This window comes from Aquarana catesbeiana, linkage group LG03, assembly GCF_042186555.1.
Source record: "Aquarana catesbeiana isolate 2022-GZ linkage group LG03, ASM4218655v1, whole genome shotgun sequence".
In the NCBI taxonomy this organism is placed as follows: Eukaryota; Metazoa; Chordata; class Amphibia; order Anura; family Ranidae; genus Aquarana; species Aquarana catesbeiana.
In genome coordinates, this window is record NC_133326.1 from 90,414,670 (window position 1) to 90,432,219 (window position 17,550).

The 17,550-nt window shown below is 42.5% G+C and overlaps 1 protein-coding gene across 5 annotated transcripts in view; it reads right to left on the bottom strand.

Moving 5' to 3' along the window:
* SLTM (SAFB like transcription modulator) overlaps positions 1 to 17,550 on the bottom strand; it is a 214,329-nt gene that overhangs the window by 101,966 nt on the left and 94,813 nt on the right. For 4 of the 5 annotated variants that reach the window (XM_073618821.1, XM_073618819.1, XM_073618818.1 and 1 more), the window contains 3 exons: positions 10,136 to 10,223; positions 6,076 to 6,137; positions 157 to 339 (listed from right to left, as the gene is read on the bottom strand). In XM_073618821.1, the coding sequence (XP_073474922.1) occupies positions 157 to 339; positions 6,076 to 6,137; positions 10,136 to 10,223 (333 nt within the window). The remainder of the gene's footprint in view (positions 1 to 156; positions 340 to 6,075; positions 6,138 to 10,135; positions 10,224 to 17,550) is intronic. The other variant, XM_073618820.1, reaches the window with a different exon arrangement.

A 17,550-nucleotide genomic window follows, 5' to 3' on the forward strand; every position in this document is an offset into this window, starting at 1 on the left:
AAACAATACAAAAGAAAAAAAAAGCAAAATTATATAGAGGAATACCCTTGTTGCTCATATTCAAAACACCCACAGCAGAGCAATTTAAAACTCAATTTGCAGCCACGAAGTAAATATATGATTGTACTGTGATTTCAAAGTAACCACTCAGCATACTTGGTTTTGAGGTTCTTTTTCAGAGTCTTCTTCTGCAGGGACAGGCTGCGATTCATTGCACGTCATGCCTTCTGGGGATAGCACTGTGACAGACTTAGAATTTTCTTCATCATGCTCCTCAGTATCCTTTACTTCATCACTATCATCTTGGTCACTTACATCCTGAGACTCCAGCTCAAATTCCTTTTTTGAAAAAGGCAAACAATGTGAATCTCATGTTTTGAGAAAACCTTGCTTACCCTTTAACTGCAAGCGGGTCGGAATTAGTTTGTCAACTTGTTACAAACTTGGAAGATTATAATCTGGTGCTGATCATGCTGGTTACCTTGTTGGGCATGTTCAAAATTGTATAGTGGATACTTTTAAGCACTTCTCAGCCTTGTACCTTTTAAAAAAGTGAACAGAAGCCCTTACCCTACATTATCCCCATGTTTCAGGTTTCTCTTAAAGAGCCAAAATGTCACACAACGTAGGCAGAAATAAATAAATAAATAAAAAATAAATTAAAAAAAAAAACAAAACACACACCTAAAAAGTACAGAACAAAAAGCAAAATGATGGATGACCAGGACATTGTGGCACAGTGTAGACGAAGTAAAGCAGATAGGACAGTTCATCTTCACACATTTTGAAAGAAGTCTTGTTGAAATGTCCACTTGATGTCATCTAGATCGTCTACACCAACCAAAAGAAAAAACATTTTCACCAATGTCCATTGGAATTTCTACTTTCATTGGTGGTAGAACCCTCTTCTGCACTGCTGTTTCTGCAAGGGGTTGAGTTTAATCGATTAGGCCTAAATGGAGGAATTGTTAAATCGTTCATCAGCCTTGGAGCTGCTTATACTTTAGTTTATCAGCTTTAGTGCAAGAACAGAGACCTCAGCTAGAGTAAACTGTCACACATTTAAAAAAGGGTCTTCCGTTCATTAAAAAAGGTAGCCCCATTTAAAGCGGACCTTCAGTCATTTTTCATCTTTCCACCTATTAAATCTTCTGCTCTTGTTGTTTTAACTTTGGATGGTAAAACAATTTAATTTCTTCTGCCAGTAAATACCTTATACAGCCCTCTTCCTCTTTATCTGGTCATCAGTCAAGGCTTATGACATCATGCAGTTTGACAGGAGAGGGGATGAGTCATAAGAGGTGTGGGTGTGGGTGTGTGTATCCAGGAAGTGAAGAGGCAGCAGCTTCAGCTGCCCACAGTTAAAATGATTGCAGCCAGACTCAGTGAAGGGAGATTTCTGCAGCATATTTGGCAAGTACAGAATCAGTATATATAAAAATTAATATGCAAAGTGGTTGGAGGGAAGCTCAGAATGGCAAAAATGTTTTTATTACAAATTATGTGAGCAGACTGCAGTCCCTCTTTAAATATGTGCAGAAAATCAAGAAAACCCAAGTGGAATAGGGGAAAGCATAATCTGAAAACTACATTTGCTGCATGCAAGACCTTAAATTGTCATGCAACAGACCAGGGAAGCAGTTTATCCACAAAACGCAGATCCTAGAATTTTTAGACCAAAACTAAATGTTTCTCTAGCTGCAGGTTTAACATGATAGAAAATCTGCTGCACTTCAAATTTAACTAGGTCAAAGCAGCAAGCTTACATGCCAAACTTTCTAGTTAAACCCATTTATAAAAAGGTAAAAAAAGGAAAAATAATTGGTGGGACTTTAAATGAAGCACATAACTAAGTCAGACGAGCCAATCCATGTAGAACATAATAATTTATTACAAAGGGCATACATACACATATAGGGTAATAAAAGTAATACAATCATAAATAATATTGAATCTCATTGGATAAATAGCATTCCTAGATAGGTCATGATAAAACAAATGTCTCAACATAATGTGCATGGTAATACGGTATTAGGTCTCAGTATGAAAAAACCTGAACAATACATAATATAGAGCACTTGTCTCGACATCTTGTTACATAATAGTAGACTTATGGTATGTAAACTCCAATTGTAATGGTAGCATGTAGGTATAGTAACAATGAAGAATTGGTTCGTTCTTATAGACTTCAATAAGGTAAAAATTTGGCCTAGAAACTGTGACATAGCATCGTAAAAAAGCTCTACGCGTTTCGTGGCTACATTACCACTCGTCAGGAGCAGATGCATGATTTTAGAGGTATCTATAATGAAAAATGCCAAAGAAAAAATATAAGAGATAATAATAACAAATAGAGCAAAAAAGAGAAAGAAAGAGGGAGAGCATAAATGTCCCAAACACTCTCACCTATCTATAACATATGAGTACGACTGGTGATGATATTAATGGTAGAAGGCACTGCAGGGACGGCGTTTTCTGCAGTGCCTTCTACCATTAATATCATCACCAGTCGTACTCATATGTTATAGATAGGTGAGAGTGTTTGGGACATTTATGCTCTCCCTCTTTCTTTCTCTTTTTTGCTCTATTTGTTATTATTATCTCTTATATTTTTTCTTTGGCATTTTTCATTATAGATACCTCTAAAATCATGCATCTGCTCCTGACGAGTGGTAATGTAGCCACGAAACGCGTAGAGCTTTTTTACGATGCTATGTCACAGTTTCTAGGCCAAATTTTTACCTTATTGAAGTCTATAAGAACGAACCAATTCTTCATTGTTACTATACCTACATGCTACCATTACAATTGGAGTTTACATACCATAAGTCTACTATCATGTAACAAGATGTCGAGACAAGTGCTCTATATTATGTATTGTTCAGGTTTTTTCATACTGAGACCTAATACCATATTACCATGCACATTATGTTGAGACATTTGTTTTATCATGAACTATCTAGGAATGCTATTTATCCAATGAGATTCAATATTATTTATGATTGTATTACTTTTATTACCCTATATGTGTATGTATGTCCTTTGTAATAAATTATGTTCTACATGGATTGGCTCGTCTGACTTAGTTATGTGCTTCATTTAAAGTCCCACCAATTATTTTTCCTTTTTTTGCTCAAACGTACTGGGGATGGAGGTAAATGTTAGTATTGCCTCATCTAAAGTCCCACTCAGGCCTTAGGTCTTACTTTTCTCCATTTATAAGGTAAACAGAAAAAAAAAAAAATTAAAAGCTTCAGCTTGCTCAATTCAAAGCAGTGTATATAGCAAGCATTTAGTGATCGTTCACACTAGCTTTCCACTCTGAAGAGCGGTCTGGGTTTGAATTACTCTTCAGAGCATTTGATAGGTAGAGAGGACACTTACTGCCCGCCTTAACACCCTAAACCCTACACTAGTGCAAGCCAACAGTGTGCATAGCATGGGTTTTGCTAGGCGATTGCAGATTGGCACCTATCACTTGAATGGATTGCATTGGGCATGTGGGTAGATCCCAATGAAAGCGGCAGGGGTACAATTCCTGCCCCAGCCATTGCCTCTGCAGTAAAGACTTTTAAGCTGTCCAAACTGGAAAGAATGGTGCTTTAGAAGCTTCAAAGCTTGCAACACACTGGGGTTGGTTTACTAAAACTGAAGAGTGAAAAATCTGGTGCAGTTGTACATAGTAGCCAGCTTCTAACTTCAGCATGCTCAATTAAAGTGAAAGTTCACCTTTACAGAAAAATCTCGAAGGTTAACGGAACTTACACAGGACCCCCTCCTCACCCCGACCAGTCCCCGCTGACCTGGACCACAGTAATCTCCTGTTCTGAGCCCTGGTAAATCCACGTCAGGAGTCTGGGGCTTAGAAATCCCCTCAGCTGAATGTCCAAAACGTACATTGTCAGGAGGGACATTATGGAGCATTCTAATTGGTTAGCGCTGTTACTGGGGTGGCACCGACCAATCAGCAGCCGCATGGCCCATCCCGTCAGCTGGGAAGAACATATGTGGTTGCAGAGGGGATTTCCAAGCCCCGGACTGCCAACGCGGATATACCGGGGCTCAGAAATGGAGATTGCCACAGTCCAGGTCAGCGGGAGCAAGGAGGGGGTCCTTTGCAAGTTCACCTTACATAATTTTCTGTAAAAAGGTGAACTTACCCTTTAAGCTTTGACAAAAAAAACTGGAAGCCAATTGATTTCTATGCAGAGCTGCACCAGCTTATGCACTCTCCAGTTTTAGTAAATCAACCCCACTGCTCTTAGGCTCCGTTCACACCTGTGCGATTTGTTCCTTGAAGCTCTAAAACGCTCAACAAGCCAAATCCCAATTAATTCAATGGCCCCTGTTCACATATGAGCCTTTTGTGGCCTGAAGCAAAACACCTGTCACTCAAAAAAGTACATGCGCTCCTTTTTGGCAGATTACAAGTGTTTTTTTGGCCCCATAGACTTCAATAGGAACGCCCGACTTAAATAATGGCTCTCCCCCCCCCCCCCCAATGTCCTCTCACTCTCCTTCCCCTAGGGCATTCTTTTGGCTGAACAAAAAGCTTGTAAAACTTCTAAAAGGCTTAAAAATGTTTGTAAATACGCTTTAAAAAATAAATAAAAAAAAATAGCAGTAAATTGCTGTGCTCAAGTGTGAATGGAGTCTTATACAAGCTTAAGTCCTTAACACATCTTGCTCTTCGATGTCCCTGCTAAGGCTTATATGAAAATCATAGGCTCTGTATACAACTCAGGCAATAAGTTCACTAGCCTATTCTTTAATTACCAATTAAAAAAAAAAAAAAAATTTTACAAAAATAGTGTAAACTTGTACATTTTAATAAGATGATCTCTTCCAACTCCAATACTTTGAGAGAATCTTGATAGAATAGCTTCTGCAAACTATTTTGCCATAAAACAAAGTGTCATATCTATTCTCTTTCAATACCAAGAAAGCTTAGCCATTGAGAACAGGAGGAAAGTTTCCAAAGCATAGCCAACTTTAAACAGTTGCCTACTGCCGTATAGTAAAATGACAGCGGCAGGAACCCTTCGTCCCTCAGGGCAGGAGTCATATGACGTCCCCGGCTTCCCAGCATTGTGGAGAGCGCGCGTTCGCTGCATCACTGGGGACCCCATAGGCCTGCCCGGTGTCTGCGATGTCCCCTGGGCGCCCGCGATTGCTCATCACAGAGCAGGGACGTGGATCAGTGTGTAAAGACACAGATACGAATCCTGTCAGGGGAGTGGAGAACTGATCGTATGTTCCTTGTACAAAGGAACACCGATCGGTCTCCTCCCCTCATCAGTCCCCTCCTCCCAGTTAGAATCATTCCCTAGGACACACATTTAACCCCTTCAGCACCCCCTAGTGTCAACCCCTTCCTGCCAGTCACATTTATACAGTAATCAGTGCATTTTTATAGCACTGGTCGCTTTTTAAATGTCAATGGTCCCAAAATAGTGTCAAAAGTGTCCGATCTGTCCACCGCAATGTCATAGTCACGATAAAAAAGAAAAAAAAAAATTTTTTTTTTTTAAAGATGACAAATCTATCCCCTATTTAGTAGATGCTATAATTGTGCAAACCAATCCATACACGTTTATTGGGATTTTGTTTTTACCAAAAATATGTAGAGAATACATATTGCCTAAACTGAGGGAAAAAAATAGTTTTTATTTTTTAAATTGGGATATTAAAAGCAAAAAGTGTTTTTTTTTTTTTTGTCACTTTTTTTGTTTATAGCGCAAAAAAAAAAAAAAAAAAACAGGAGTTGATCAAATACCACAAAAGTAAGCTCTATTTGTGAGGAAAAAAACGACAATCAAAATGTAATTTGGGTACAACGTCACATAACCGGGCAATTGTAATTCAAAGTGTGACAGCGCTGAAAGCTGAAAATTGGCCTGGGCAGGAAGGGGGTGAAAATGCCCTGTATTGAAGTGGTTAAACCTTGCAATATTTAAACAAATACATCTCACTGTGTAGACCTAAATTAAAATAACTTCCATTATTTGTTTTCGCTTCAAAACAAAAATGATAATTTCTTAATTACAGATTAGAGAATTTTGTATATAATTTTACCTTAACTAGATCTTCTTCCATAGAAGCCTCACACCCGGATTCATCAGCCTCCTGCTTCTTGCCTGAAATTTGGAGCACAAAAATCATTAGATAAGCTTTAGTGTGCAGTCATATGGGCGATTAGTATCAATACTCCCATCGCACACTTTACCTGGATAAGGCTTTAGGAGTAACGGGTGCTGCGGCAGCAACCAGCTGCCACTGGCTACATCACAGACTAAACGCACATATTTGTCAATTATGTCAAAATCTTTATTAAAGAATGATCACATTACAAGGCATAGTGAAACAGTTCTGGCGAATATGTGGCTTTGACATGGGCAATCAGCACACGCTGTGAACTTCAGTGGCAAACTAAAAATTCCTATGGCTGAAATGACAGGTAGGTACAAAGATGCAGCTGCTCAGCCCATATAACACAATATTACAAAACGACAGCCACTGTTCACACAGCCAGAAATTACCAGTGGTTAGGGACAAAATGATTGTGACTTGAAGCACTGCACGTAATCACTAGCTATGCGAAGAGTCCTGGATGGCTACGGCTGCTTTTCACATGCACCTGTCATTCCAGCTACAGAAATGCAGATTTGAATTTGTGCGCGAATGTGAATTCAGAATTAAAAAGGAAAGCTTAAAATTCTAAATATAATGTTAAATGAGTTTATTTTTACAATTTTTTTTGTATTCGAGTAGGGATTGGGTAAAAACATGCCACTTTTTTTGTCTGCGTCCCATTAGGGAGATCGCCAGTCACTTCCCAAGCTGGAAATCTCTCTAAAAAGTGAAAAGTACTCCGCCTCTAACAGTTATCAGTACAGGGACCCCCATTGTAGGATTTACCCCAAAATGACAACTAAAGAGATGCTGTCACCAGACTATGTCAAGTCTTCCCATAAGATTATTCCTGAATTTAAACTTATTTTAGGTTTGTTATTCAATTGTAAAAACCCCCTTGTGTAGAGATCTAAAAGGCCTGAGACCGCTGCAGTCTTGAATGTCACAAGAGCAGCACTAGCTGACAAAGCTGTCCGTTAATTACATATTTTCCTTAGCTCCTCCCTGGCAGCAAAATAAAAGGTTATGTACAAAAAGCTGCCATCAGAGGGAATAGGCACTCAAAGAAAAGCAGAGGGCTTTAACAAGGAGAGAGAGGGGCTGTGCTAAGCAATTAAAAATGTCTGGTTCACACTAGTGTGATTTCAGATGAGGCTTGAGAAGCACAGATTGGCACAATAAGGGAAATCACATTGTTTTCAATGGTGTCCATTCATATAAATGCAACTTAGCACAGGAGCATTCATTTTTAAGAACGTTTCTGTACCCACAGGCCCCACTGAACATGCAATTAGCATTAAAGTAAGGTAGCATTAAAGTAAATGCCGAGTAGCATTCTAGTATATCCTACGTGAATGAGGACTTGGACATAATCTCCCAGAATTGCTGTCAAGACAGTCCACTGCCCCATGTCCCTAAGCACAGGTGCAGATGCGGCTTCAGGTGGTGAAAAATATTCTTGGCATCCTGTTCTATTGACTCCACATTTTGGTTTTCCTACTACTTCCTGTACATGTTACAATGGTAACCTGGACAAATAGGGTTAATCTTCCTAGGGGAACACAGACAGCAGTTAAAAAGGGGTTCAGGGATTTAAAAAACAAAAAACGAATTAAAACATTTCATACTTACCTCTGCTGTGCAGTTGGTTTTGCACAGTGGCCCTGATCCTCCTCTTCTGGGGTCCCTCAGCAGCGCTCCTGGCTGCTCCTCTTCTCGAATGCCCTGTCGGAGAAGCGCTCTCCTTCGTGGACACCCGTGGGGGCTCGCTCCCATGTCCTGCTCCTGCGTCTATTCAGAGAAAGAAAGTCGGCCCCGCACACTGGCGCCTACGTCATTGGATTTGACAGCAGCGGGAGCCAATGGCTGAGCGACTATCAATCCATCCAATCAGGACCCGAGACACTAGTTTATGCTGGTGTGCTCGTCCCCAGCGTGAGATAGAGGGGGTACAAGTAAAATGGGGGCTTGGGGGGGGGGGCTGCAGCATTACAGGTGGTTTTTCACCTCAATGCATAGAATGCAGAGGTGAAAAAGCGCTAGGGTTTACAACCCCTTTAAAAATCTCTCACCGCAAAAAAAAAAAAAAAAAAGGGTTCATTGCACTTTTAGCACTTGCCAACATACTATTTTTTTTTTTTTTTGCAGCTGGGTGATGTCAAGTGTCAAAATCCATGTGGCACTTTAGAGAGCCTATGCTTTTTGTACACATTTTGTTAGAAAATGGCAAGAAATCACATGTACAGGAACGGAAACAGTGATGAGAACATACTTTGGCTGTCAATACCCAAGAAGCTTTTGACAACACAAGACCTCAAAACATCTTCCTTTCAAAACTGCATATTACAAATACCTTGAAAAAAAAATAGTGCATAAAATAAAATACACACCTTTAAAAAGGTAGTGAACACTGATTCACACCTACAATAAGGCTTACCTGTGGGAACAGTTAATATATACTAAACATATACCTTTTAGGGATAATTCACAAGGGCTTTAGCTCATTAGGTCACTGCACACGTGCACTACACTCTGCATTCAGGGCACACTTCGTGGGCAGTCAATGCAGAGATCGCTGTGCCGCGTTTGACTCCCATGCGCATGCAGGGGGAGTGACGTCATTGCAGCATGACCATTCATTCAAAATGCCAGACAGTGTGAACGTGGAAGGAAGAACAATCAACGATGGAGGCAACTGCAGTGGTGAAAGCGTGCTGAGAGAGGGCACCATTTTAATGTTATGCCTGTCATTCTAACATCAACCTGCAAGGAGAATGGCTATTTTTTTTTTCGCTCAAAGCTTTACTTACACTTTAATACAGACCCTATGAAATTCCAAAAAGGAGTTAAAAACACGTAAAATTATGGGATGCACTGATACCATTTTATGTATTTTTTTTTTTACAATGGAGACAAGTACCGATACCGATTTTTTTTTTTTTATTACTCGCCGATACCAACCGCAACGGTTTTGTTTTAACTTCAGCTGTCAGCAATGGTACAAAGCATTGAAAAGTTATTTACAAATTAAATAAAGGTGCATATATAGTGTAGCGCTAACTTAAATTACAAAGATTTTTAAATTGAAAAAAATGCATACACAAAAAACGCAAATGACTGCATATATATCACAAATATTGATGTGAGATACTCTAATAGGCATCTATAAAAACAAGATTTTGAAAAAGGGTAAAAGTCCCATAGACATGATAATGTTGTTCACCACGTGGATAGCTGGTAAAGAAGTGACACAGGTATAATGGGTCCCCCGCGTAGAAGCAATGCAGGCTTACCAGAACAGTTGGACTCATACAAACATATGTCTCATGAGTCAGTAAAGCTTGTATTGCCAATAGGCAATGAAGTGGGGTCTCCCAACCAAATGATATGGAATCCAAATTGCATCTAGGACTCTGGGCAGAGCTCTTCTACACGTAACTTGGTCTCGGTGTGATGACCTCAGATTCTGACTCCTTTCTGTCTCTGGATGTGCTGCCCTGGCTCCCTTGCTATGCTGTGTACTTCTGTGGATTTGATAGTCTGACTGTTTTTTGTCTCAGACTCTGCATACACAGAGTCTGAGACAAAAAACAGTCAGACTATCAAATCCACAGAAGACACAGCAGTGGTGTCATTGGTTCCTGCTGCTTTCAGTTAGCCAATCAGGAGAGAGGGGGCAGGGCCGAACCAGGGCTCCCTGTCTGAATGGACACACGGAGCTGCAGCTCGGCTTGGGTGCACTCACAGCAAGCGGCTTGCTCTGGAGGCACTTAACGGGAGGGAGGGGCCAGGAGAGGCACCAAAGAGGAGGAACTGGGCAAACCCACTGCAACAGGGCAGGTAAGTATAAAATGCTAGTTTTTGTTTTGTGTTTTTTTCCTATAAAAAACACACGAGACTTTATAATCCTAAAACACAGTGCTTACTCTGATTACAACTCTAAACTGTCAAAAACTCTGGAGCAAAGTAGATCAAGAAAAGACTGAAAAGATCCGATACACACCCTTGTTCTTCATTAGTTTTTTTGTAGGAGTATCTGCAGAAGAACTTATTTCAACATTATCAGGATCACCACCTTCTTCTTCAATTGCCTGTAAAGAAACATCACAACAATGTAGGTTAAAGAATCTGCAATTTCATAAACACCTGCATCAATATGAGAAGAAAGAAGAAGAAGAAAGAAGAAAGAAGAAGAAAGAAGAAAGAAGAAGAAGAAGAAAGAAGAAGAAGAAGAAGAAGAAAGAAGAAGAAGAAGAAAGAAGAAGAAAGAAGAAAGAAGAAAGAAGAAAGAAGAAGAAGAAGAAGAAAGAAGAAGAAAGAAGAAGAAAGAAGAAGAAAGAAGAAGAAAGAAGAAGAAAGAAGAAGAAAGAAGAAGAAAGAAGAAGAAAAGAAGAAGAAAGAAGAAGAAAGAAGAAGAAAGAAGAAGAAAGAAGAAGAAAGAAGAGAAAGAAGAAGAAGAAGAAGAAAGAAGAAGAAAGAAGAAGAAAGAAGAAGAAAGAAGAAGAAAGAAGAAGAAAGAAGAAGAAAGAAGAAGAAAGAAGAAGAAAGGTTTTTTTTTTTTTTAAATCAATTTTTATCACATTTATTTTAATAAATTGCTTTTGGAGTAAAAATCTATCTAAAAGATAGTTTTCTACTGCAACTTCCAGCAAGAATGAGTCCTTACATTTAAAAGAGAACATGTCATTTCAGATACATAATGGCAGCGCCTGTTAGCGGGCATCCATGCCTGCTGCCGCCACATCCCTCACCTTGCGTCACTGCCGCATCACCAGCCGTCCATTAAAGTGAATGGACTGCGAGTTAACAGCAGGTCAGAGGAGGAGCCACTGCAGGACAGAGATAACAGTTGCTCTTTAACCGCATGCCGACCAGCTGACACGGTTTGTACTGCGGCAACATGGCTCAACTGAGCGAATCGCCGTCATGTTTTGTCGGTAACAGACGGCCGCGTGTGCACCCACGGAGCAGATTTGAGTGCCCGGCGGTCACGATCACCGCCAGGCTCCCGCAATCACTCGGGGCACAACGAGAACTGGGATCTGTGTGTGTAAAACACACAATTTCCGGTTCTCTGAGGGGAGAAAAGTTTGTCTGTCCATACAGAGTATGAACAGACAATCTGTCATTTCCCCTGCACAGTCCCTTCGCCCCTTCAGTTAGAACACACTTAACCCCTCTACTGCCTTTTACAGTACAGTAATCAATGCAATTTTATAGCATTGATCGCTTTAAAAATGCAAACGGTCGCAAAAATGTGTCAAAATTATCCGACGTGTCCACCGTCATTATGTCACAGAACCAAAAAGAAAAAAAAAAAAAAGCCATAAAACTATCCCCCATTTTGCAGACGCTATAACTTTTGTGCAAACCAATCAATACACGCTTATCGCACTTTTTTTTTTTTTTTTTTTTTAAACAAAAATATGTAGAATACGTATCAGCCTAAACTGAGGAAAAAAAATAATTTTTTTATATTTTTAAAGATATTATAGCAAAAAGTAAAAAATACATTTTGTCAAAATTGTCGCTTTTTTGGCTTATAGCGCAAAAAATAAAAGCCGCAGAGGCAATCAAATACCACCAAAAGAAAGCTCTATTTGTGGGGGGAGGACGTCAATTTTGTTTGGGTGTAATGTCACACGACCACGCAATTGTCAGTTGAAGCAACGCAGTGCAGAAACGCAAAAAGTGCTCTGGTCAAGGAAGGGGGTAAAAGCCTACTAGTGATTTAAGCCAAATCCACCCTGGTCACGTGACCTATGAAAAACACCATAAGCATAGTAAAAAAAAAAAAAAAAAAAAAAAAAGGGGTAAAAAAGGCGGCAAATTACATGCGTTTTCGGCGTCATTATCTGCATAATACAGATAACACCATTTTAGGCTGATCTGTTTTGGCCACAGAAATTTCGGTGCTTCTCTAATGTGAACCTAGGTTTAGTGTCACATTAAAGCAGGGCTTGACAAATTTGCTTTAAATCTAGGAGCCAGATAACAAAACTTTTTTGTTTAACAAAGCTTTATTTCTAATGACAAAACCCCTTAATGTAGCCCCCAATATGTACCTTTACAGATACACATGACAAGTTTACACAGTTACACCTCTCAGCTTTGCCTATTGACCTTTAGGCCCCTTCCACATGGGGCAGATTCGTTTAGTGGAGTCCACCAGCTCAGCAGATCGCTCTGTTGATTTCCACTGAGCCAGGGAATGATAGGTCAGTCTCTGCTCACTGAGCGGGGAGGGACCTGTCAGAGCCCCGCTGATTCCTATGGGGAGATCGGACAAAAACGGACAGCATGTCCACTAGTGGTCAACCGATATATTGACCAGCCGATATATAGGCTGATATTTGGCGTTTTTTAATTAATCTGCCGATTGTGCTGATAAAAAAGCCAGATTATAACTTCAGCGAGACTTGCAAATGACTTCTGTAATAGAAGTCAATGTAAGTTGCCTGAAGTCTTCAATGGAGCACTTGTTTCTCCTCTCTGGGCAGCCTGCCAAGTCTGATAAAAGAACTAAGAAGAGATACAATGTTTCTACTCATCAATGAACTGAACTTTGTGTGTAGGAGTTCTCAGTTTAACCATTTAAAGACGAAATATTTTCTGACACTTGTTGCTTACAAGTAAAAATCCTCTATTTTCTGCTAGAAAATCACTTAGAACCCCCAAAAATTATATACATATATTTTTTTAGCAGAGATCCTAGGGAATAAAATAGCAGTTGCTGCAATATTTTAAGTCACACGGTATTTGCGCAGCGGTCTTTCAAATGCTTTTTGGGAAAAAAAAAAAAAAAAAAAAAAAAAAAAAAAAAAAAAAAAAAAAAAACCACAGTAAAGTTAGCCCATTTTTTTCATCCAAAAGTTTTGATTACCTGTTTTTGTGTATTTAATATAAAAAAAAAAATTTAAAAAAATTATACATACAAGTGTACTGATTGGAGGTTTGTTTTGTTTAATAAATGTTCAAATGTAAGACATTTTCTGTATCACTTATTAAGGCTGCTTTCACACTGGAGCAGGCAGGTGTTGACAGTAAAACTAGTTTTAGCTGCGCTTTACCATCCTTTTAGCTGCGCTATTTGGCTGCTAGTGGGGCGCTTATAACCCAGCTAGCAGCGCATTCATTTCAAGTGGTGTGGTGGAGGAGCGGTATACACCGCTCCAAAGATGCTGCTTGCAGGACTTTTTTTTTTTGTACATCCTGCCAGCGCATCGCCTTAGTGTGAAAGCACTCGGGCTTTCACACTGAAACTGCAGGGGAGCCGTTTTGCAGGCACTTTACAGGCGCTATTTTTAGCCCAAAAGCGCCTGAAAAATGCTCCAGTGTTAAAAAGGGTCTAACTGTTAAATTTTATGAGATGAAGGGAAAAAAAAAAAAAAAAAAAAAAATCGGCCTAACATATCGGCCGCCGCGATTTCTAAATATCGGCATCGCCCAGAGAAAAACCCATATCGGCCCTTCGGTCAACCTCTAAAGTCCACTTCTATCAGATCCGCCAGACAGATGGCTGAACTCCTCTCTCTCCTGGCCGTGCTGGGGGAGGGGAACTATCAGCGCTGGCTCCGGGATGTTTGAGAAACTAAAATTTGTGAATGGTCCTACAGTCAGACCTGTGAGGTGTTCCAGAAGGCGGGGTTAACTTTTGCTCGGAAAGCTGCAGTGATCCAACTGGAAGGTGGAGCGGGTACCTGTCAAGACTGTGTACTCACTCCCTGGGAGCTTTAAGAACTACAGTGAGGGAAAAAGTATTTTATCCCCTGCTGATTTTTGTACGTTTGCCCACTGACAAAGAAATGATCAGTCTATCAGAGACCGAACAAATATATCTAAAAAAACGCATTTCAAAAAGTTATAAATGGATTTGCATTTTGAGTGAAATAAGCATTTGATCCCCCATCAACAAGATTTCTGGCTCCCAGGTGTCTTCTATACAGGTAACGAGCTAAGACTTGGAGCACTCTTAAGGCTCGGTTCACACTACCGCGACTTGGGATCCGACTTGTAAGCCCTCAAGTCGCCCCAAGTCGCCCCAGAAAGAGATTCACATTACAGTGCATGGGAGCGTCTTAATAGACACTACTGAAGTCGCTCCGACTTCAGAGCGTACTCCCTGTACTACTTGGATCCGACTTTGATCCGACTTCAGCCTATTGACTATCATTGAAGTCGGATCGCCGTCTCGCATGATCCGACTTCGGCATGCGACTTGTGCTCAAATGATCTTGAGGGGAACTCCGCGCCAAATTTTAAATAAAAATCCGGCATGGGTTCCCCCTCCAGGGGCATACCAGGCCCTTGGGTCTGGTATGGACCTTGAGGAGAACCCCCTACGCCGAAAAAACGACGTGGGGGGTCCCCCCCAATCCATACCAGACCCTTATCCGAGCACGCAGCCCGGCCGGACAGGAATGGGGGTGGGGACGAGCGAGCGCCCCCCCCCCTCCTGAACCGTACCAGGCCGCATGCCCTCAACATGGGGGGTTTGGTGCCTTGGGGGAGGGGGGCGCGCTGCGGCCCCCCCCACCCCAAAGCACCTTGTCCCCATGTTGATGAGGACAAGGGCCTCTTCCCGACAACCCTGGCCGTTGGTTGTCGGGGTCTGCGGGCGGGGGGCTTATCGGAATCTGGGAGCCCCCTTTAATAAGGGGGCCCCCAGATCCCGGCCCCCCACCCTATGTGAATAGGTATGGGGTACATGGTACCCCTACCCATTCACCTAGGGAAAAAAGCGTCAATAAAAAACACAGTACACAGGTATTTAAAATAATTTATTAGGCAGCTCCGGGATCTTCTTCCGACTTCGGGGGTCTCTCCGGCGTCTTCTCCCGGTGTCTGCATCTTCTGCCGGCTCCACCGCTATCTTCTGGCGCTCTTTTGCCAGCGGTGGTCCGGACCTCTGGATCATCTTCTTCCCTCTTCTCTTCCAGAGATGTTGACACGACGCTCTCCCCAGCCAGAATGGTTTCTGTGCGCTCTGCAAGGGACTTATATAGGCCGTGACCCCGCCCCCTTATGCTGTCACAGTCCCTGGGCATGCTGGATCTGTGACGTTTTAGGAGGCGTGGTCACCGGGTGATGACCACGCCCCCTTATGACGGCACAGCCCCAGCATGCCCTGGGACAGTGACCTCATAAGGGGGCGGGGTCACCGCCTATATAAGTCCGTTGCGGAGCGTTCAGAGACCATTCCAGCTGGAGAGAGCGTCGTGTCAACATCTTTGGAAGAAAAGAAGAAGGCAGAAGTCCGGACCACCGCTAGCAATTGAGCTGCAGAAGATAGCGGAGGAGCCGGCAGAGGATGCGGACACCGGGAGGAGACGGCGGAGAGACCCCCGAAGTCGGAAGAGGACCCCCGAAGTCGGAAGAAGATCCCGGAGCTGCCTAATAAATTATTTTAAAAAACCTGTGTACTGTTTGTTTTATTGACGCTTTTTTCCCCTAGGTGAATGGGTAGGGGTACCATGTACCCCATACTCATTCACATAGGGTGGGGGGCCGGGATCTGGGGGCCCCCTTATTAAAGGGGGCTCCCAGATTCCGATAAGCCCCCCGCCCGCAGACCGCGACAACCAACGGCCAGGGTTGTCGGGAAGAGGCCCTTGTCCTCATCAACATGGGGACAAGGTGCATTGGGGTGGGGGGCGCGCTGCGGCCCCCCCCCACGGCACCAACCCCCCCATGTTGAGGGCATGCGGCCTGGTACGGCTCAGGAGGGGGGGGGGGGCGCTCGCTCGTCCCCACCCCCATTCCTGTCCGGCCGGGCTGCGTGCTCGGATAAGGGTCTGGTATGGATTGGGGGGACCCCCCACGCCGTCCTTTCGGCGTAGGGGGGTTCCCCTCAAGATCCATACCGGACCCAAGGGCCTGGTATGCCCCTGGGGAGGGAACCCATGCCGGATTTTTATTTAAAATTTGGCGCGGAGTTCCCCCTAAAGATTCATACCAAACACAGTGGCGGGGATCCAAGTCGGATCCCCGTTCATTGAAAGTCGGATCCACAAGTCGTGTTGAAGTCGGGTTAAAGTCGCGTTGCAAAGTCGCGTTGAAGTCGTGTTGCCCCTGTGTGAATCGAGCCTAAAGGGGGTGCTCCTAATCTTGTTACCTGTATAAAAAGACACCTGTTCACAGAAGCAATCAGATTCCAATCTCTCCACCATGGACAAGTCCAAAGAGTTGTCCAAGGATAAAAACAAGCTATGTAAATACCTTTTTAGAGCAATCTTTAGACCGATCACATGACTCTCGGCCACTGTACAGCTCTGATACATGGCTTCTGCAGGAAGGGCCAAGATCTCCCTCTGATATCAGCCAGGGAGATCACATGGCTGCTCAGCCCCTCCTGCAGTAGCTGTGGAAACTGGCCGAGAATCACATGACCGGCCTGAAGATCACACTAAAAAGATATTTACATGCCTCTTTTTTTATAAAAAGACTAATACAGTGTAGTATGGCAAGCTATAATAGCGGGGCCTACAGGGACCATTTCGAATTTTTTATTTGTACAAACAACGAGGGGAGGGGAGTGGAAACAGACACAGAACAGGGAGCTGACAGGCAGGAAGGGAGGTGATGAGGGGGAGAGGGGAGAGAAGAGCTGCAGATGACAGAGGGACGTACATTGATCACAGTGGTCAGGGCTCAGCGGCCATGATTATCATGGTCGGCGCAGAGAGGGGGGGATACAGGAAGTGGCAGGATCAGACAGGTTTTTTTTTTTTTTTTTTTTTTTTTTTTTTTTTACACAGTTTAGAGAGGGGCAGATTACACGGTACAAGCACTGTGCCTTTTACACTGCTTTAAGGGACCAGGATCTCTATTTTTCTTTTTGGGTTAAACACTTTAATGCCATCACCCTAATCAATGCTCCCACTATAGACTGCTGAGGTCCGAGGGCCATGCATCATATACCAAAGGGGCACAGGTTAGGCACAAAGTTTAGAGGCTGAAAAGGCCCATCATGTTCAAGAATGCAGTTTTTGGGCAGGTGGAAGAAAAAATGTATGTAAACATGCCTAAACGATAGGCGCATTTAGCGCTTAAAGTGTTACTAAACACACAACAGTAAAATAAATCTGTATATGCAGTAAAGCATGCTGGTTATATTCATTGTGGAACCAAAGAGGTTAATCCTCCACATTGTGTAAAAAGGGTGTTTGATCCTGGCTTGCTGACCCTTCCCTTCTGATAGAACAGAGCCTCGGGGGCAAGCTGCACATGCTCAGTTTAGTGTTTTGCTAAAGTGTTTTTTTCCCTGGGAGGGTGCATGTGATTGGTACAGGGCCAATCAGCACTGTGCAGACAGAGGGTCAGGGGTTCTGCAGCCTCAGAGGTGAGAGCAAAATGAAAACTCCTACAAGCTTTAACCAGACACTGATACTTACAAGACTGCTTTATACTGCTGATGAG